Consider the following 22,495-nt stretch of genomic DNA (forward strand, 5'->3'; position numbering starts at 1 on the left):
CCCGGGTGTTTCTGAGAAAGGTTTGAATCCTCTTCAAGGTTGAGAAGCAGCTCTCAGCTTCCACCGTGGTCATGGGTCATGGGTGTGGAGATGAAAAGGTCCACAGCACCACGACAGGCTTTGATGATCAGACTCAGCTGTCTTCAGCTCGCTTCCATCGAGCGTCGGATCGGCCTTCGTACCGTTGCTCAGTGCATCTTCAGGAAACGCCCCGTCGTAATGTTCAAACCTGCCCCTGCAGTGAGCTGCCTCTGACTAGCTGGTCTGTCAAGGAGAAGTGTTGCCTGGTGTCCCGGTACGCTGTCACAGACCTACAGAGACAAGAATGACAAAAATAATATGTAGAGACGACTAAATACTAATTTCACCCACATCACCTAAAGCTACAACAGGCAACAGTCTAAATAAGGAGCTGAAGTCATTTTTACAGTCTATGAAGTCATAAAAACAGCAGGACCTTAATTTATAGAGCTGCTGCTGCCATCTGCTGGACAAAATGTCAACATGTGAACACTGCACATCATTGCTTCAGTCTTGTAGTAAAGAATCCTGAAGTTAAAAACATCTTGAAATGAAATTCCCTCGTTGATCATATATCTGATGTAACAACTGTCTATTTAATGCTAAATACAATCTTCATAGAAAATCATCCGCAGCATCACTAATGATTCTCATTTATTCAAAAAAACATTTTAATCATAATGACATAATTGTTTTGTTATATACTTAAAACAATTAGGGGCCGGTATGTAGGAGCCATTTATGTTGATTGTTGGCATGTCATTTGTTTAGTTATAACTTGCAGTATTATTTTGGACACTGGGTGGCGGTCATGAGATGCACAGGGTTGTATATTTAGGGGCATAGGTGACAGGAAACGGGAGGCACAGGCAGGTGGAGCACATACAGTTCTTACCAGATCGGGAACAGACGCACACTACAGCTGGCAGGATAGAAACCCGGTATGTTCATGTCATGTACAAAGACTTCAATAAAACAACAAACTAAACGGCAGCCAACGGACTGGAAAATCTGTTCTTGAATCTGCGTAAGATCACTCCTAACTTAACCTACCTGTGTAGTAATGGTAAACTGGAAAAACAGGAAAAGAAAGGACATCAAAAAATGAAAATTGCCATTACAATGATGATTATTATTATTATTATTATAAGAGCAGAATCAGATGTGATTTGTCTTTTTGATTGGAGATAAATGTCCAATCAGAAGCAGAGACATCCAGATATTAAAAGAACAACATAAAAGCAGCAAATATACAAAAATCCCTGAAATAAAGAAGCAAATATACGGTTCAGATGAAGAGAAAAAGAGAAAAATGAGAGTTTTTCTGTGATAAAGTAAAGTGGAGAACTGTACCTGGATCTGTAGATGTGATGGTTTCTCCTCCATGCTTGCAGCTCTGTGTGCAGTCTGTGTTTGGATGTTGAGCTGTGAGCTTTTGACTTTCTTCTTGGTTTCCTCTCTCAGCTCCTCGTCACATACCTGATCTGACCTCTGACCTCTGACCCGCTGATCGTCACAGCAGAAGAAGACAAACGGACGTCTGTCTTCACTTTGTGTGCAGAAAGTTAACCGACACACGTGTTTCACTGTTTTCTTCCTGGAGAAGAAAACACTTGCTTTTTGTCCAAAGCACATTTTCCAAATATAACTATTAATGTTGATGATTTATATCAAAATGTGACTTTTCATTCAAAGTTGAGTTGTGTGAAGGTTGTAGAAATGAGAAACTGACCCTGCGCTAAACTGTGTGTGAATAAACAATATAACTATTAATAATGTTCAACTTATTATTAGAGTGCCATTTTTCTGAATCTGACAATAAAGATCAAATGAAAGCTTCTATTATTATTTATGATCCTTTTTTATTGGACATAACAGGTGATACTGCAGTTCCATTTATTTCTGCCTGAGTAACATAAACATACAAATGATCAACTTTACTTAGTACAACACAAAAACAAGAAATAAGAAACATTTCAAACAGATTGTAAACAGATTGATGATCCTGTAAATGAGCTTTTTATTGTGGATATTTAGTAAGGCGCTAAACTGTCAGCTGTTTGTCCTCTAATATTCTGTTCACATACAGCCAGAGCTGCAACAATTAGTCCATTCATTGATTATCCGTCAACACTAAATTAACACTTAATCATCATTTGAGTCATTTTGAAGCAAACATTTTCTGCTTTTAGCTTCTCAGGTGTGAAGATTGAATGCTTTTCTTTGTCTTACATGATAATAAACAGAATATTTGACTGTTCTGGACTTTAGTTCAGACAAAATGAGACATTTAAAGACGTCGCCTTTGACTCTGTGAAATTACAACCAGCATTTTACACAATTTACACAATTTCCTGACATTTTATAGACAAAACCATGAATTGATGAATCTATGAATCATAATGTTTATTTACAGCTCTACATGCACATCCAGTAGAGACACATAAAAACATGTCGCTTTCTGAATTGACTATATGATTAAAAAAACAACTAATTGAACAACAAATAAGAGTAAAAACAACAAAGAGCCTCTATAGGCCAGCGGATACTTACTGTCATTATGTGTGTTATAGTTAGTGGGCAAAACTCTTCCAACATTTTTAAAAACCTTGGTCACAACTTGACGTTTCAGTAAACTTTCAGCCGCTGGTGGTTTTCTCTCTGAGAGCTTCTGAGTTTCACTGAGACTCATAAGGATCAAAGCCACGACCTCCGAACCTCCAAACAGTCCTCTAACAGACTGAGCTATCTGCTCTGAGAACATCAGCTTCTTTTTTACAGCTTTTTAAATGTCAAACAAACTGTCAGTCATGTGGAAACCATGTTGGTTTAGAAACTGCATTTACAAGCAGTGAGAGATCAGGTTGGTACTAAATAACATGAGAAAGTTTCTCTAACAGGAGGAGACTTCCTCCTACAGAGAACACAGAGACAACGAGGAGGAACCAGACCAGTTAGAGCAGACCATAAACCCAGCATACAGAGGCTGAGTGAATGTGGTGTTGAAGGTGTGGAGGTGGATCAGTGTGTCAGAGGAGACTCTGTAGAAGGACAGAGTGCCAGCAGGACAGTCCACATACACTGCTACTCTGTTAGAGACAGAGGAGGAGGAGGAGGAGGAGGAGGAGGAGGAGGAGGAGGAGGAGGAGGAGATGGATGTTTCTCTGTTATTGTGCCAGACAGAGTAACCACCAGCAGAGCAGCTCAGACTCCAGGACTGATCATTCCTTCCAAACAAACAGTCATTACTGTTTCCTTTCCTGCTGATTCCTCTGTAACTCACTGATATATCAACGTCTCCTCTCCACTCGACCTCCCAGTAACAGCGACCAGTCAGATCATTTCTACACAGCAGCTGATGCCAGTAAACAAATCTGTCTGGATGATCAGGATATGACTGATCCTCCATCACACATGTCACCTTCCTGTTGTTGTCAGACAGTTTGAGGTTTCTGTTTGCTGTGTTTGGATCCAGTGTGAGTCGACAGAAATCTGATGGAGAGAACGAGACACAATACAGCTGCAGTTATTGATCGATCATCTGATTGATGATGACATCATCTTCATCCTCAGTAGGATGTGAATGAGTGATGTCACAGTTTGAAGTTTGCTTTGTTTTGATGAATGAAATGAAAAACACACTTACACTTTCTCAGACCTGGTGTCAAGAATCGGACTCCAGCAGGCTGCAGGCTGAAAGGAGGAGGGGGGTCAGAGCAGCACGTTCTCTTTCAGCATGCAAACATGGACGTTACATCGCTCTAGTCTACTGTTTGATTATTCTGTTCAAATGTGGGGTTGGGCTTTGATAGACTTTGATCCAATCTGAATCCAGTATCCCAATCCTTCTGAAACCCTGATTGAATCTAATCAGGTTGAACTTTCGACATTTACAGGAAACTTCAGTTAGAAATAACAAAAAGTCAAAGATTGAGTTGAGATGTGTGATCAGCTCTGACAGAGAAAATGTTTCCAGCTCTTCCTCCTCTATCAGACATTGTCTCTCCATACACTCAAAAACATCATTCATGTCATCATTTATTATTAAGCATTTGGATTTCTGTCATTTTCATTCAATCACCACAATTTGAAAATGGATTTATTCAAATCTCATAAAATCTGCAGAAATATTGTAATTCTAAAAATAATGAAATGTGATCAATTAAAAGGTATGAACATGGTTTGAATATGGTTGAAGTCAATTAGTTCAAACGTGTGAGATTGGTTTACATATCAAACTCAGGAAGTGGAATCGTTTCTATTCTTGGTCATGCAACAAGCAGCAAAGTGTTTAAGGCCGACTGGCCTCACCTGAGCCTTCACAATGTTTTTGATTCTAATTTCAAGATTAGATTCTAGGAATTGTTATGCTTCTGAAATGACTAATCATAGTTCAGGGTTACCTTAAATTAGCCTTTAACTGTTTGCCTGTCTTTATAGGCATTTGTCTAAGTGGTCAACTGTGCCAAAATAAGTAAATATTTGAAAAGGGAGCACTTTCTTTAACCTTGTGCATGTAAGAACGGTATTTTCTTTTGTTTTTCTTTTTTGTTTTGTTTTTTTAAATAGATTTTTAATATATTTGTTGTTCACATGTTTTGGTTGCTCTTTTTGTGGGTGTGTGCTGTATGTCAGTGTGTTATGTTGTTGAATGGAAATGGTGTAGTGTGATGTTGTTGTATGACAACGTTTTGCTGCCTTTGACTTTCTGCAATACCCAAACTGGCCACATGCTCCAAATAAATATTAAATTATGGATTAGCAGCCATATATTCCTCCGTTCTCCATTGCTTCTATTCATCTGTTTAGCGTCGTCAGGTTAGGCTAACCTATTGTTGCTAACTCTGGAGCTAACCACCATGCTGCAGCATTTATTAACTGACTGACACACTTTAGTCTGTACTGTAAAAAAGACGAGAGAAAGAGAGAGAGACAGCAGCAGTGGTCGAGCGAGCTAGAGAGTGAATGAAGACAGAGAGGGAGCGCTGGTAGAGAGACTGCCAGTGAATCAGATCAATAAAACGTTATTTTCTGATTGTTTCACAGCGGTTATGTTCCGGAGGACAAATAGACACGCCCACACCTCCACGCCACCCTGCGGCTGAACGCCGCAACGCCTGATTGGATCTGAATCCGGCCTTACTGTTCACCTTTTCCTCTGCTCTGCTCACATTCACCGTCACTTTTCTGATGATCGCTCTCTCACTTAAACACTCGCTCACGTACTGCCCTTTTCTTTAAAAGGAGCTACGCAACCTGCAGTTTCCATGGCAACGACACAGACGTTGACTTGCGTTTCGAAACAGTGCTGCTCAGAGGCTCCCAAATGCTATTGATTTCTGAATGAATGGATATTTGGCGTTATTTTTGGCATTTACTATTATAGCAGAAACACTGTTCATAGTTTTCAAATTGACACATTTAAAATACATTGGGTTTATTCATTTAAAGTGCATTAATTTGATGCATTTTAAGTTAATTGGGGATATTGCATAAACCTGGTTATTATTTCTTTTAAACACATTGGATTTATTAATAAGAATACATAACCTCTTATTCCTGCTTGTTTAATTTATGTTTGAATTATAAAAATGCTTCATGTTAACTTTATTAGTTTGTATATGTCAAAACTATGCAATTCCAATGGATGGAAATTTTATATGCAATTGAAATACATAAGTCTTACATATTAGGCCTAAATAGTTTTTTGAGTGTACCTGAGAGACTCCAGTCTCCAGTGTGGATCCTTCAGTCCAGCAGACAGCAGCTTCTCTCCTGAGGCTCCCGGATGATTGTAGCTCAGCACCAGCTCTCTCAGATGGGAGGGGTTGGAGCTCAGAGCTGAGGCCAGAGAAGCACAGCCTTCCTCTGTGATCAGACATCCTGACAGCCTGCAAACACACAAAACAACACACATGTCAGACAGTCTGAGAGTCCTGCTGTGTGCAGTCAGATACAACAACAAACTGTCTCCACACTAACTAACTAACTAAGAGATTAACTGAATCAGGGAGCTCCAGAAAGTTGAGCATCCAGCCAGATGGGAAAAGTCTACAGCTGAGGGATGATTCAGCAGCATGTTTTTAGATGTGAACCCCCTAGGGGGGTCCGGGGTCATGACCCCCCAGGAATAAAATGTTTTAAATATCAGCTTTAAAATGTGGATTTACAGTCGATGTTAGCAGGAGGATAAAGAGAAAAACTCACCCTAGAATTAATGTAATCTGACTGCTACAGAACAACACGCCAGCTCCGCTCGGTTTCAACTTATTTAAATCTGACATTAAAACGCCTTATTTTACTCTTTCCAGGCTAACTCATTTTAGCCAAACACCTGTCTGAGTGGCTGCGCTGCAGTAACTGAAGGGAGACTACAAACTTCTCTATGCGCAGCCGCCTAGCTAGCATCTACTGCTAGCAGCTACCGCTAGCATCTACCGCTAGCCTGTATGTGAGGCGTTTAGGGAACATCGGTAAATTGTAGCGTCTACAATGAGCCTGCATGTTGAGCGTTTAGGGAACATTGGTAAATTGTAGTTTCTACTGACTGCAGTCATCTGTATCCAAGCAGCAACCGCCGGAGCTGAAAAATGAAGCCAATGCAGAAGTGCCAAAAACCTTCATTCTATCTAATGGCCAATAGGGGGCGATTCCACCGGCTGCAAAAAATAGACAATAAAGAAGTGTATGCTTTAGAGCATGGCTACGTTGTGATTGACAAGTCGCTGCCATGGTGACAACATTGCTTAAGTAACGTAAACATGGCATATAGGCATAGCTGCTGCTATTTCACAGTGTGTTTTCAGTTCAATAAAGTTAATTGTAATATTATGGTTACCTAAAAAAATGTCTTGTTCGGTGTTTTTTGTAATAAAAGACCCATCAATGAGTCGGATGATCAGTTTTTCCACCGAGTACATTTTGTTTTAACGGTGTTAGGCCTGTTTTTCGCTAGCCAAAAATTAGCATTAACATTATGACTGTTAACCATAGATTATAAATGCACCATGCTAACCAAGCTAGTAGCTTGCTATGGTCAGCTCCACCTTCTCTTCCAAATATGGTCACTTCTGGCTCCAAAAATCAAACATGGCGACGGCCAAATCCAAGATGGCGATGGTCAAATCGCTACACTCGAGGCTTCAAAATGGCAGTTCGCGAACCAAATGGTGATGTCACCATGACTACGTCCATATTTTTTACAGTCAATGTCTGCATCATGAGGCATTTAGGGGACATCTGTAATTTGTATCTACAGAAAATAACCTTGGTTACATAAATGTACAGTAAATTCAAGAAAAATATTTCCAAAATATTTGCAGAAATAAATATAAATAATAAATAATATAACAAAAAAAGATATAAATTGATCATATTATGCGTACCTGGAGAACAATCAGTTGCGTCTGTAGACTCCCACGTAATGAAACTAGTTTACTACTCCAGCAAGTAGGCCGACCCTTAGTAACGACCTAGCAACAGAGACGATTTCTAGTCCCTGCTGAGTCAGCCAGCCAACTTGAGCTAATGCTTTCTGGAGAAGCTGAATCAAAGAAGATACATCGGAAAATTCAAACATTTTCTTTCCTGTGAAAAATAAAATCCAGGTGGAAAACTTCTGCCAATCAGAACTTTGGACTTTTGGTTATGCTGGATATAAATTCAACTCTCAGCACTGGTTAAAATCTTTGCTGTTCTATTCTAAACATGTTTGAGATGTGACAGTTTAATGATGAACAGACATGTAATGATATAAATCACATGGTATCAAAGCAAATATGTGTTACTCTATCTCAGCCAGAGTTCATATATGTGTGCTGTAAAATATATAAGGCTGAATCAAGGAAAGATAAACTAGAAAATTTAAACATTTTCTGTCGTTTGAAATATAAAATCCTTGTGGAAAACTTTTGCAAATCAGAAGTCCTGACATTGGAGAGGCTGCATCTTATAGTTTAGAAAAATGCCTCTAAAACAATGGGGAATTTGTTCTGACCTGAGATTTTCCAGTGTGCAGTGTTGACTCTTCAGTCCAGCAGACAACTGTTTAATTCCTGAATCCTGCAGGTTGTTGTTACTGAGATCAAGCTCTCTCAGACTAGAGGACTGGGAGCTGAGAACTGAGGACAGAGCTGCACAGCTTCTCTCTGAAAGGTTACAGCCACTCAGTCTGGAGAGGAAATAAAAGGGAAAAAACAAGTAAGAATTTATTTTTGTTAAAAGGATAGCTGAGTATTTAAATAATGATGAATAAATCCAACTATCTGTGTACTTACAGAGCTTTGTTAGAGGCTTTGACCACTGGCAGCAGCCTCAGAAGAGCCTCCTCCGAAGCAGAGTATTTCTTCAGGTCAAACACATCCAGATCTTTTTCTGATGACAGTAAGATGAAGACCAGAGCTGACCACTGAGCAGGAGACAGTTTATCTGTGGAGAGACTTCCTGATCTCAGGTTCTGTTGGATCTGCTCCACTAGAGAACGATCATTCAGTTCATTCAGACAGTGGAACAGATTGATGCTTCTCTCAGCAGACAGATTCTCACTGAACTTTTTCTTGATGTACCTGACAGTTTCCTGATTGGTCTGTGAGCTGCTTCCTGTCTGTGTCAGCAGACCTTGTAGGAGAGTCCGATTGGTCTGCAGTGAAAGACCCAGGAGGAAGCGGAGGAACAAGTCCAGGTGTCCATTTGGACTCCTTAAGGCCTCATCCACAGCACTCTGGTAGAAACGTGTTGATTTGCCTCCAAACCCTTCAGACCACCAGAATGTTGTTTGTTTTCCTGCCAGCAGATTGACTCCAGAGTTGATGTATGTCAGATGGACATGAAGAGCAGCCAGAAACTCCTGAACGCTCAGATGGACAAAGCAGAACACCTTGTCCTGGTACAGCCCTCTCTCCTCTTTAAAGATCTCTGTGAACACTCCTGAGTACACTGAGGCTGCTCTGATATTAATGCCACACTCTGTCAGGTCTGATTCATAGAAGATCAGGTTGCCTTTCTGCAGCTGCTCAAAAGCCAGTTTTCCCAGAGACTCAATCATCTTTCTGCTCTCTGGACTCCAGTGTGGATCTGTCTCAGCTCCTCCATCATACTTGATGTTCTTCAGTTTGGACTGAACCACCAGGAAGTGGATGTACATCTCAGTCAGGGTCTTGGGCAGCTCTCCTCCCTCTCTGCTTTTCAACAGATCCTCCAGAACTGTAGCAGTGATCCAGCAGAAGACTGGCATGTGGCACATGATGTGGAGGCTTCGTGATGTCTTGATGTGGGAGATGATTGTGCTGGCCTGCTTCTTATCTCTGAATCTCCTCCTGAAGTACTCCTCCTTCTGTGGGTCAGTGAATCCTCTGACCTCTGTCACCATGCCGACACACTCAGGAGGGATCTGATTGGCTGCTGCAGGTCGTGTGGTTATCCAGAGGCGAGCAGAGGGAAGCAGTTTCCCCCTGATGAGGTTTGTCAGCAGCACATCCACTGAGGTGGACTCTGTAACATCTGTCAGGATCTCATTGTTGTGGAAGTCCAGAGGAAGTCGACACTCATCCAGACCGTCAAAGATGAACACAACCTGGAACTCTTCAAACCTGCAGATTCCTGCTTCTTTGGTTTCAGTAAAGAAGTGATGAACAAGTTCCACCAAGCTGTACTTTTTCTCTTTCAACACATTCAGCTCTCTGAAAGTAAATGGAAATGTGAAGTGTATGTCCTGGTTGGCTTTGTCTTCAGCCCAGTCCAGAGTGAACTTCTGTGTTAAGACTGTTTTCCCAATGCCAGCCACTCCCTTTGTCATCACTGTTCTGATTGGTTCATCTCTTCCAGGTGAGGCTTTAAAGATGTCTTCTTGTCTGATTGCTGTTTCTGGTCTGTCTGGTTTCCTAGATGCTGTTTCAATCTGTCTGACCTCATGTTCATCATTGACCTCTGCAGTCCCTCCCTCTGTGATGTAGAGCTCTGTGTAGATCTGATTCAGAAGGGTTGGGTTTCCTGCTTTAGCAATCCCCTCAAACACACACTGGAACTTCTCCATCAGGATAGACTTGAGTTTATGTTGACACTCTGCAGTAAGAGTTCCTGGATGAACAAACAACAAATGAAATCAGTGAGTGGATCCTACAGAAAGTCTAGAAATGTGAACATGTAAGTGTGTCTGTATAGTTTTTCCTCCTCCATCAGTTTTATTCAGCTCATCAGTGGATGCCTGTGTGTGCAGCATATTTACAGTAGAGTTTGAAATATAAACCTCTCCCATGTTGCCTCCATCATGTTAAATCTGTTAAAATCCTCTTACTGCTCTGCAGACGGTCAGCCAGCTCCTCCTGCTTCATTCTCCTCAGGAAGTGCAGTGTGATCTTCAGAAATGCTTCTCTGCTGCTCCTCTTCGGTTCTTCATCCCCACCGTCCAACACCTCCTCATCCTCACTCTGACTCTCTAAGCATTCTGGGTAATCTGGACTCAGAACCCTCTGGACTCTCTTCAGCTCGTTCTTCACAAAAGTGACAATATTCTCCTCCAGCAGCTGGAACAGAAAGATGAATGGTACTTTAGTATTTCATCTGTGGTTGATGGACTTAATAGTAAAGGTGTGTTTGTATATGTACACACCGTAAATATGGAGTCCAGGTGTATTTGATGCTGCTGTGCAGACTGATCACTGGGAACCTCTGAGGTCTGCTGCTGAACTCTGTGGAGAAAACATCACATTTAAGGGCATTTAATGACTCAAATCTGCACACAGCTTATTAAAGCTAAAGACCCATAGATGTTCTTGTCAAACTGAATAATAATCAGTGACAAAAACATGCAGTTAAAACCAAAGACATGAAGAATTAATCATCAGTTTAAATCCCAGAATTAAATAGAAATCTTTCAGAACAGAGTGACTGATGAGTTCAAATTCCTCCAGTGATGAAAAGAGGATGGCAGGCGACTTGGTGATGAGTCAACAGAAGAAGAAGGAAGTGAGGATGTTCCACAGGAGTTCTATGGCTCAGTAACAATCTGTGCCAACCTCAAAACTAAAGATGGAAAACCAAAAGACATGAAGGATTAATCATCAGTTTAAATCCCAGAATTTAATAGAAATCTTTCAGAACAGTGTGACTGATGAGTTCAAATTCCTCCAGTGATGAAAAGAGGATGGCAGGCGACTTGGTGATGAGTCAACAGAAGAAGAAGGAGGATGTTTTGAGAAATTTGTGTTGCACTTACAAAGGCCGGCTGATGGATGGCAGCATATGGGATGACACACTAGCATCCACTGTGGTGGCTGATGTGCAACTATACCATCAAAACCCATGCATATATAAGCAAACGGCTTTTGAATAGCTGTCCACTGTAGTGACCGTTATGCATGAAAGGGTTAATTATGACAGTAAACACTTACATGAAAAGGAAACATGTATACATAACGTGCATTGTATCTCATTTTCTTTCTTTCTTTGATTTGTCTTTAATGAGACATTTTAGAATTTTTCTCTTCTTCCATAAATTCTTGTGTCTAACAATCCTTTCTGTCTATTATAAATCTGTTCAGTCAGTTTATCAATCCTGAGATCAATATTCCGACCTTTGCTCAGCAGGATCCATCTTTTAAGCTCAAGACAGACACATCCAAGTTAGCTGCTGCTCTGATTATTGGATGTGATGTTTTCAAAGTTACACACACATATTGATATAGTGACCATGTTGGTGTCTTATAACACTGAACTCTTTGACATGTGACTGTTGCACAGGTGGACACTGTGATGTCACTGCTGAAACAATATATTGATTCCTCTTCTCAGGAGAGTCAGATAATAACAAACTTCAGTTTCATATTCTTACCTTCCATCATCAGGTTGTCCGTCTTCAAAGCTAATATGACGACCCATAGAGCAGTCACTCTTCATGGACACACAGCTGGGTTCAGGAGAGTCTGCTCTCTGCTGCTGCATCCTGATACAAACAAACAAACAATTAACAAATCAAAGAGTTTAAAAAGATGAATTTTGACCAGACTGTCAGCAGGTGAAGTTTTAGAAGCAGAATGAAAATCAGTAAGAAGACAGTGGATGAGAAACGTTCTCCTGTTCATCAACATGTCATCTGATGAAAGATGCTTCATCTTATTGATCAGTTAACTAATCAGTCATTGAGGTCTTTGTTAACTCAGAAAGTTAGTAGTTCATTCTGAGTTATTGTGAGTTATTATTCAGTAGTTGAGTGTCAGATGTGACAGTGAATGTGAATAATGATGGTGGAGTGATGTGAGTGGAGAACAGTCATGGACAGTTAGAGATCCTCATCTCACCTCTGAGCTTCGGTCTGGCTGTCATGTTCCCCACACAGAGAGCTTTTAGAGGGAGGGACTCCCTCCTCTCTGTCCTCACACTGATCCATAGCAGAGAAACACCTTCACACAAACACAACAACAAGCTCATTCATTACAACAAGCTGCACATCACACAGATCTGCACTGCTGTCTAACATCATCATTTTAAAGATTTCCTCTGAGCTTCAATGTTTAAGAACTTAGTTTGAGAATGTTCTAGTGACTTTACATTCACCATGATGGAGACACATTTCAGTTTAAATGGAGATGACCTGGTGGTGGAGTCAGCTACGAGGAACAAGACATAAAAATACTCACCAGGTGAATTCAGATCCACATCAGTCACAGAGTCTTTGTACCTTCACCTGCAGAGGAAACACAGAGAGAAACTGCTGCTGATCCTCCTTCATCAATCTGAGGACGCTGTCAATCTATCAGTTTTCTCTGCAATAATCTGTGATACTTATTGCTGTTTTAGTCAGAAACTGCACTGAATTACTTCTATTACATTTATGTGTAACTCCAATAATTTTAACAGACAGTTGAATCTAATAGTCGGGTTAATGATGTAGTTTTGCATGATGTCCAATAGAGGGCATTGATCAGCTGTAGAAGGTTGAGTAATCAGCAGAGACAAAAAGGACAAAAAGCAGGAGGCAGAGAGACCGAAGAAGAAGAAATAGATTGAACTTGAACTGAATATTGATCAGATATGAACAGAAATTAAAGGACAATTTATTTCATTTGTCTTCAGTTTGGTATTTGGATGAGAGCTCGGAACAGAAGGACACATCTAAATTAATTGTTTATTTTATATTATCATTATATAACATTTTCTTCTTATTAAGCACATTTAAGTGAAATGGTGAAGGGTGAATTCATAATCTTTTTTGTTAAAGAGCTATTAAGTCATCAGTCTTATACAATGTAGATACTGCTGTTTTATTATTTCATCGGTTTCTAATCTATTTCATTATAACAAGTAGTTTCATAGACATCATGTTTATTTTACTATATTTATGGTTATAGGTGTTACAGTTGTGTCTTTCAATCATAGATTATAAGAATCTAAGCACAGAAATTTCCATGATTTATGTTGAATTAAATGAGCCTTGATGTTCAACATCATCTACAGTAAAGATTCAAACAGACAGAATAAGAGAATAAAATCTGTCTGACTCAACATAAATTATTATTGATTTATATACAGCAGAAAAAAGATGTTGAGGCATCACAGTTTAAACTCTATTCCAGAAACAGAGTTTACTGTGTTTTGATGACAGTGATTCACTTTGACATTTATATACTGTGACATTTATTTTATATTGATATAGTATAAAGATACTGAATGAAAGGTTAGTTTATGTTGCTGCTGCTCTCAGTCTGGTTAAATAACTGAATATCATGAATGAAAAGATGTTTCCAACAGTATTTCTGTGACCTTGTTTTAAGAGATTTCAGAGTTTATTATTATATGGCTTTTATTACCTGTTAATCACTAATTGTGTAACCTGTGAAACAAACTCTTTATGCTGGATTAATTATTATATTAACTGTAATAATGTTTGTCAGTTTCAAGATGACTGGATGAGGTGACCCTTGATTCTGCCACGAAACGTCTCCAACAATTAAAAATTAATGGAACAAACAATTACTGGCTTCAAGAAACAGTTTTACATAAAAAAGGTTAAAACTGTTTGAAACAGTTTGAATTAATTTTATGTACAAGTGCAAAACCACATTACTGTGTTGGTATAGTCAGTGTTGTGTTGAAAGCTAATAAAACTTTACTTATTGATCAGATTGGTTTACTGTTATAGCATTGCTAGCTAGTGATAGTGTTGCTAACGTAACTGCAGAAGCTTTTTACTATTTATGATCAATTAATTGACTGCAAAGCATCTATTGAAATAACAGTTTAACACCCAGTTTCAGTTGCCGGGCAGGTGTACCATTTGAAAATGATCCAAAAGATGTATCTAATCTTTATATTATATTAAGTACATATTATATTACATGTTCATACTCATAACTATTTTATAGAATTAGCAGTCAGTGAAAGTTCTACATAATGCTAGCATAACGCAGCTGGAACAATATGTGGTACGGTAGTAATATTAATGTCAATGTACATTATTATCTCTCCAGCTGTGATTAAAGTGTCAGAAAAATACAACAATCCAGTAATAAATGTAAACTTAATGAAACTTTTTAGGTTCATGGTGTTGATGTTCTGGACTGAATTTTATTGTGCAGGTTTTTCTAATATTATGTATTACTGATTATGGATGTAATATTTTCTATATTTTCATGTAAAATAGGTAGAAAAAACAATTTAGTCAGACAAAATAATAATTTAGACACTACAAAGTAAAGCCTGAACATGAACCCCATACTGTTAAATCAACCTTTGAATTTGTCCAAACAAATCTCAACATTTATTGCAGCAGTGTTTTATTGCATCACACAGGTGTTTCTATCTTTCTGGTCACTTCGTGTGTCTCACCAACAGGTTGAATTTCAGCTTTGGCAAAATGAAGTTTTTCTTATTTCTCCTGGCGTTTCATTCATTCCACCAGTGCAGCACATAAATCAACATAACACATCACTATAACCACCATCTCTACTGGTATCAGATCATTTTAACACCCGCTGACACAAACATGATGAAAACTGTTGGTTACGTTACCTTTAGATGCTGAAAATAATCTGAATGAAGCTGATGAGTGAAGATGAAATATATCAGCAGCTTTAACCAGGAAACCAACCAGAAGAAGAACAAACATGTAACTGACTGCAGGAGGTTTTTAAGGTCTCAGCTCTCTGTGTTTTCATCTGTAACGTGAAGTGATCTTTAAGGAAATCTGATCACAGAACAGCAGCTCTGAACTTTGGAACCAAGAATCTGGAACAAAAGTCAAACATTAACAGAGAGTATAAATCTTTATGAGTTGGATCATGAAGTCTGATGGTAGTTTTATTATTTGTACCTTTTATATTCCAACAACAAGACAAAAAGTGGTGAGAAGGCATTTACTGATGCAGTCTGATTTATCTGTGAAATATGTCCAAAATATGTGAAAATGTGAGAAATGAGACAAATAAATGTACATTTCTGTATTCATCAATAAAAACACAGAGAATAAAGAAGAGAGATAAAATTGAATTAGAACAACAGGTTAAAACAAGATAAAACAACCATCAGATTCAAAGTTAAACTTCAGGAGAAAGCAATGGTGAAAATATGTGTCTTAAGATTTCATTTGAAAGCGTCAACAGATTTAGAGTCACTCAGACTTCAGGAAAACTGTTCCAGAGTTTTGGGTGTAATTAACAAAGGCTGCCTCTCAGAGCCTTTTAGTTCTGACCTCAGGAACTTTCAAGAGGTTTGAACCAGAGGATCTAAGAGACCCAGCAGGCACATAAGTCTAAACCATGTCAGATAGATAAAATGGGCAAAGCCATTCAGTGATTAAAAATCAAATAAAAGAATTTTAAAATGAATTCTGTGACTGACAGGTAGGCTAAACAACCCATCAGTGGAAACTTTTTGTCGACTAGTGTAACAGGATGTTATAGACTTATGTGCAGGCAGTAAATGACAAACTTTGCCCTCTAATCTTTAGAGTCAGAGAGAAAAGCAGAGCTGAGTTGATGAATAATGATGACATTGTTATACGCCATGCAGACAAAGGGGCCATTGTGGTTCAGGATAAAACTTTATACATCAAAGAACTTGAAAAACAATTAAGTGATAGAGATGTATACACCCCTCTTCATACAGACCCCACTTAAAGTCTGGTGCTCAAATTAGGACTGTCTTGAAACAAGCCCGGAGGGACAAACCCGTGAGGAGGAGTATAAATATATAGTTCAAGATAATCCAATAATCCTAAAATTCATAAAGACTTGTTAGATCCTCCTGGTCGACCGATTGTATTTGGTACAAGATCTCTTACAGAGCCACTTTCTCAGTACATCATAGTTGTCAGCACCGTCAACTTACTACAATAATATGTGAGGTGAAACATCTTTCTGACAGACATGGTGGAGTCTGGTTGGGGATAGGTTTTTGTTATTGATTATATTGATTATTCTGCCAGTTAAACCCTGCTGTCACCGCTCCAAGTGAGAAAAATCCCTCCAAATGACGTCAAGTTCCCCAAACGAGCCAAACACACTCCGACAAACAAACTGTCAGGAGAGAAACTGACAACAAATAAGGAAAACAACAAAACCAAATGTCTGGAAGCAGGTGAAACAACAGGCGGAGAGGCTTCCTGCCCCGGCTGCACCACTGTCTATTTCTGCTGAGAACGACCAAGCTGAAAAGATAAGTGAGACACTGAATCTCTGGATGATGTTTGTCCTGGCTGTAAGAAAGCTGTTGGTCAATTACAGCTCGTTCTGAACGCAGCAGCTTGTGGCTGACAAACACCAGACACATTAGCCCACATTACTCCAATTTTAAAATCTTTACATTACTTTTAGGTTCAAACATTTTTTTTTTTACCAGTGGAAACAGGTTGTGATTGATTCATGCTCTGATAAGACACAGTCTCAGTTATTTTTTGAATGTTAGAACTGAATTGGATCCTTCCATGGAGTTTCTGTTATCTTTAACTGAGGAAGTATTGACAAAAAATAATTTTAAGTTTCAGGACCAATTTTATCTCCAACATCAGGGCTCATCTCTGGCTCTGAATTATACAAATCTGTTTATGTGGAAATTTGAGTTAGATTTAATTTATAATCATAATCCCTATTCTAAGTTAATTAAATATTATTGGAGGTATACAGATGATTTATTTTTCATTTGGAGTGGTAATGCTTGAATTAATTCCATGCATTCATGAACTCAAAGAAGGAATCTATTAACTTTACATTGTGTTGTGATCTTGGATGTATCTCTTTTTTGGATGTTTTGGTGAAAAAGTTGGAACCTCCAAACACACGGAAGTATATAAAAAGAAAACTGATATAAACACTTTTTTACATTTCAGGAGTTTTCACTCACCAGCATTAAAAAGAAGTTTACCTTATAGTCAATTATTGAGGATCAGACACATCTGTAAGTCACCTGCTAAAGTCTTGTGTGGTAATTTGAAGTGTAGGGGTTCTGAAGAGACATTATTGGATGAGCATGTTAAGAGGGTACGCCTTATTCAGCGACCAGAGTTACTTAAACCAAGCTCTCTTCTCTTCTCTGGGCTTGGCACTAGTTTCTACATTCAGTTCCATCTCTAAGTCACTCCAAACAGTAGTGAGTAAACACTGGCATATTTTGAAGAGCGACTTTCATATTGGCAGTGCATTCCAAATCCCACCCAGATGTTTTTATGAGAGGTCCTCCAACTTATGTGATCTCTTAGTGAGGACTGATTTGATAAAAACCAGGATCTGTGAACATGTCCCATCAGGACAAGTTTAACACTTACCTCACTGAAACTAACAGAAACGTCATATTTCCATCATGTTTTCCATCGTTCAAACTCACAATTAAGATTACTGATCAATCATTAATAAAAGAAAACAAAGTTAAAAAATAATGATTCTCAAATTCAAATGATCATTGCTGTTCAATGTAAATACATTTATTGTGTTAAAACATATAAAGGAAAATAGTGGATATAGAAAAATACATCAACAGTGAACATGGGAGAAAGTCATCATATATCTTGTGTATCTTCATGTGTTTATAAAGTATCTCCATTATATATTAATGTAATATATTCTATTATGTTCTCTGTCTCTGTAGGTTCGTCTCCTTCCTGCTGCAGTTTGGAGTTTTCCGACCATTTGAATCAGACACTGAAGGCAGCATTTAAACAGCACTGTTACACTAAAAAAACACTTATATTTTGTATGATTTTTGAAAGCAGCTGTGTTTAAAATATTGTTTTATTTATGTTGTTCTGCTGCAGTGCAGGTACGTCGAGTCTGTAAATAATGACTGTTATTTTCCTTTTTCATGACTTTCTAACATTTCATAGACTCGACACTTGTATGATCAATAAAACTAATGGATCCATGAATCAGAAACGGTTTGTTCCTTGTTGTCATGGTCTGTCCTGCAAGAGGGAGAATCTGAGCAGAAACCTGCAGCCAGACAGCGAGGCAGAGAGAGCCAATAGGGTCCTTTGGCTCGTGGCTCCTCTCGTGGGTTCGGCCCTCCGCGGACAGGTATAGAGGCTTCATGACCGCCGGCAAACAAACACCATCTTATGGTAAACATGTCAATATTTACTCCTGTAGTCATTGATTGATTTTCATTTACCGTTATCACTGTGTTCCGTGTAATTATCATTTTGATAACAGTAACAATAGAAATAAATCAATGAAAAAAAAACAGTCCAAATTACGTCTTCAGATCATTTCCAATGTTTCAAACACTCACACAGTAAAAATATGTTCTGCAAAATGTAGAAGACTGCCATGAAACAGTTATACATTTACCATTTAAAGACATTATTATCATTATTATCATTATTATTATTATTATGATTGTAGGAGCCATTTATGTTGATTGTTGGCATGTCATTTGTTTAGTTATAACTTGCAGTATTATTTTGGACACTGGGTGGCGGTCATGAGATGCACAGGGTTGTATATTTAGGGGCATAGGTGACAGGAAACGGGAGGCACAGGCAGGTGGAGCACATACAGTTCTTACCAGATCGGGAACAGACGCACACTACAGCTGGCAGGATAGAAACCCGGTATGTTCATGTCATGTACAAAGACTTCAATAAAACAACAAACTAAACGGCAGCCAACGGACTGGAAAATCTGTTCTTGAATCTGCGTAAGATCACTCCTAACTTAACCTACCTGTGTAGTAATGGTAAACTGGAAAAACAGGAAAAGAAAGGACATCAAAAAATGAAAATTGCCATTACACCTAAGTAAGAACTCGCTCTTCGAGTGAAATTGGAGCTCGTGAGTCATTCAGACGGACTGAGCATTGTCACGCGGAACAACAAAGAGGACGCCGCCATTACCAAACCAGGTGGACATCTTCGTCACCTGCGCTTACCTGACAGTGATTGAAAACCGCAAACTGAGTGAGTACATGCAAGCATTAAGCTTTATTGGAGAAGCTATATGCGAAGCCGTATTGGAAGACGGCTATTATAATGGAGTTGGTGGACTGAAGACTGAAAGCTACGATCGCACATCGATCAGCTGTTTGAAACATTGTGCCGGCAGCATACTGCTTTCGTCAACAAGTCTTAAAGAGACAGTGAACAAATATGTCTGATGCTCAGTCACAAGATGACGATGTTGAAAAGGAAAAAAGGGTTATCAAACACACTGCCAAAGGCTTGGAATTGTTCATTGCAAATTGTCAAAAGACACGAAACAGGAAATGTAAACAAGCTAACAAGTTGATGGAAATGCTGAAAGAGCTCATGAAATCAAAGGAAAATGCAAGAGAAGTACAATCTAATTTGTTTCAATTAATCAAGCTCTGTGATGAAGCCAAGGAAAACCATGAATCACTGGTGAATTTACCACTGCCTGAAGATGAACTTGAAAAGCAAAATCAGTGGTTTCAACGAAAAATGGAAATCTTTAAAGGGTTTATACAAGAGGTAAAGGTGTGGTTACCTGAGGCTGGACAGCAAATTGCACACTCCATTGCTGAAAGTGTCATACTACAAAGTGTAGTAAATTCAGATGACATTGGACCTGATGACAGTGTTTCAAATGCCTCAAAACCTAAATCAAAGCACAAATCCAGTTCTTCATCATGTGCATCTTCAACATCCTCTGCTTGCATTAAAGCTCAGGCAGAAAAGGCTGCTCTCATGGAACGTGTTGCTGCCCTGAAGAAAAAACATGAGCTTGAGGCACAAGAAGAACAATTGAAAAGAAAGAAAGAGCAACTGGAACTAGAAACTGAACTGGCAGCAACCAATGCAAAAATCAACATACTTGAGGCTCTGGGATCAAGAAGCAGCTCTAGAGTTTCTGATGGGATGAACTCTTATTTGAGAAAAGGAACTGCTCAAAATGAAACATCAGCTAAATTAAATCCACACACAAATGAATATCTACCAGATCAAGTGCAGCAAAGACAGAATGTGTTGATAGAAACTAACTCTTCTTCCCAGCAACAGGTTGTTAGACCAAAAGAAACAGCTCACGGACCATCTGTTCGACCTCATGATACAACCCATCTAATACAATATTCTCCTCAAAAGCAAAATGTACAGAGTCGTATGCAGGGGCATGTTCGCACTACACCCCCTGTATTGAATGATGGCAATCAAGGTGATATGTGTAACCTAATACAGAGGCAAAATGACATCACTGCTCTCCTGGCTCAACAAAGTCTCTCTTCTACTTTACCACCAAGAGTCATTCCTGTTTATGATGGTGATCCTTTACAGTACGAAGTTTTCCGCAGGGCATTTGAGAGAGGAGTTGAAAAAAAGTGTGATGACTACAGTGACTGCTTGCATTTCCTAGAGCAATATACAAGAGGGCATCCAAAAGACTTAGTCCGCAGCTGTCAACATCTGCCCCCAGCCCAGGGCTATCAAAGAGCAAAAGATCTGCTCAAAGAACATTTTGGCAATGAACATAAGATTGCCACTGCATATATGGACAAAGCATTTGCCTGGTCAGTGATCAAATCAGAGGATGTGGAGGCATTGCAAGCATTCTCACTGTTCCTTAGAGGTTGTTGCACTGCAATGGAACATCTCACCTATATGGAGGAAATGAATGTTGCTTCCAATATGAAGACCATCCTTCTGAAACTGCCTTACCGGCTCAGAGACAAGTGGAGAAGTAGAGCATGTCAGTTACAGGAGCAGCGTGGACATCGAGCTAGATTTTCTGACCTGGTAGACTTCATAGAAAGACAAGTGAAGATACTATCAGATCCACTTTTTGGAAACATTCAGGATGCTAAGCCAGCTGCAACTGTCAAAGGCTCTACTAAAACAAGAGAAAAGTCAAGACCTAGAGGAAGCAGTTTTGCAACAGCTGTAACACCTGTAAAAATATCAGTACAAGAAAATTTGACAACAAATGGAATGAAAGGAAATGTACCTACTACCAATTTTCAAAGTTCTTGTTTGTTCTGCAACAAGAGTGGTCACACATTGGGGCGGTGTCCACAGATCAGGAAGAAGATGCACAGAGAAAAAATAGACTTCTTAAAGGAGAAGGGAGTCTGTTTTGGATGTTTAAAAATAGGACACATGAGCAAAGACTGCAAGAGTCGTTTGACTTGTGATGTGTGCAACCAAAATCATCCTGAAATACTTCACATTGAACAAAAGGACAAAGGAAAAAAAGCAGAACATACAGAACAGAGTGAAAAAGCAACTGGGAGTAATGCTGTTCTCTCACCTCATACATGTGGGCATATTGGGGCCGGTGATGAAAACTGTACCTTTTCCATTGTACCAGTACAAGTAAAGAGCCAAAAGGGGGACACAGTGTTGCAAACATATGCATTTTTGGATCATGGAAGTACATCTACCTTTTGCACAGAAAGCTTGATGAGAAGGCTGAACATAACAGGGCAAAGGACCAATATTCTTTTACGTACCATGAACCAAGTGAAGCCTGTGACCAGTCATCATATCTCAGGTTTGGAAATATCTAGTCTGGACAAAGACTATTTCATTCAAATATCTGATGTGTTCACACATAAAACCATGCCTGTTTCCCAGCTCAACATTCCCAGACAAGAAGATCTGACACAATGGCCTTACTTGAAGGATATCAAGATTCATGAAATAGACTCTGGCATTGACCTACTCATCGGGACAAATGCTTCAAAGGTATTGGAACCTTGGGAGCTGGTCAACAGCCAAGGGGATGGACCATATGCTGTGAAGACCCTACTGGGGTGGGTCATCTATGGTCCCCTGAGAGGAGACAAAAGCATAAGGGATGAAAATGGCTGCCCTGCTGCTGCTGTCAATCGAATATCCATTGTAAACTTGGAGGAGCTACTGGTCAAACAGTACAATCATGACTTCAGTGAAGGAACCAGCAAGGAAACAGAGGAAATGTCTAGGGAAGATGTAAAATTCTTGGACATTGTGAATCGCTCAGCAAAAGTGACAGATGGACACTACTGCCTAGATTTACCTTTCACACAAGAAAAGCCCAGCATGCCAAATAACCGTTGCATT

The 22,495-nt window shown here is 39.2% G+C and overlaps 2 protein-coding genes and 1 long non-coding RNA gene across 3 annotated transcripts in view; 1 reads left to right on the plus strand and 2 right to left on the minus strand.

Annotated features, from left to right (window-relative positions):
• The window catches only part of LOC122986896 (NLR family CARD domain-containing protein 3-like), a 1,497,050-nt gene extending 1,484,647 nt beyond the window's left edge, over positions 1-12,403 (minus strand). The window contains exon 1 of the mRNA XM_044358400.1: positions 12,315-12,403. Coding sequence (XP_044214335.1) covers positions 12,315-12,403 — 89 coding nt within the window. The remainder of the gene's footprint in view (positions 1-12,314) is intronic.
• Positions 1-22,495, plus strand: part of LOC122986857 (NLR family CARD domain-containing protein 3-like) — a 934,102-nt gene that overhangs the window by 553,612 nt on the left and 357,995 nt on the right. The window lies entirely within an intron of this gene.
• Positions 12,406-15,145, minus strand: LOC122987744. The gene is made up of 3 exons (XR_006404583.1): positions 15,025-15,145; positions 12,654-12,700; positions 12,406-12,416 (listed from the first exon to the last, which is right to left on the minus strand). It is a non-coding gene; the product is annotated as an uncharacterized LOC122987744 (long non-coding RNA).

The sequence above is a fragment of the Thunnus albacares genome, chromosome 1, assembly GCF_914725855.1.
Source record: "Thunnus albacares chromosome 1, fThuAlb1.1, whole genome shotgun sequence".
Classification (NCBI taxonomy): Eukaryota; Metazoa; Chordata; class Actinopteri; order Scombriformes; family Scombridae; genus Thunnus; species Thunnus albacares.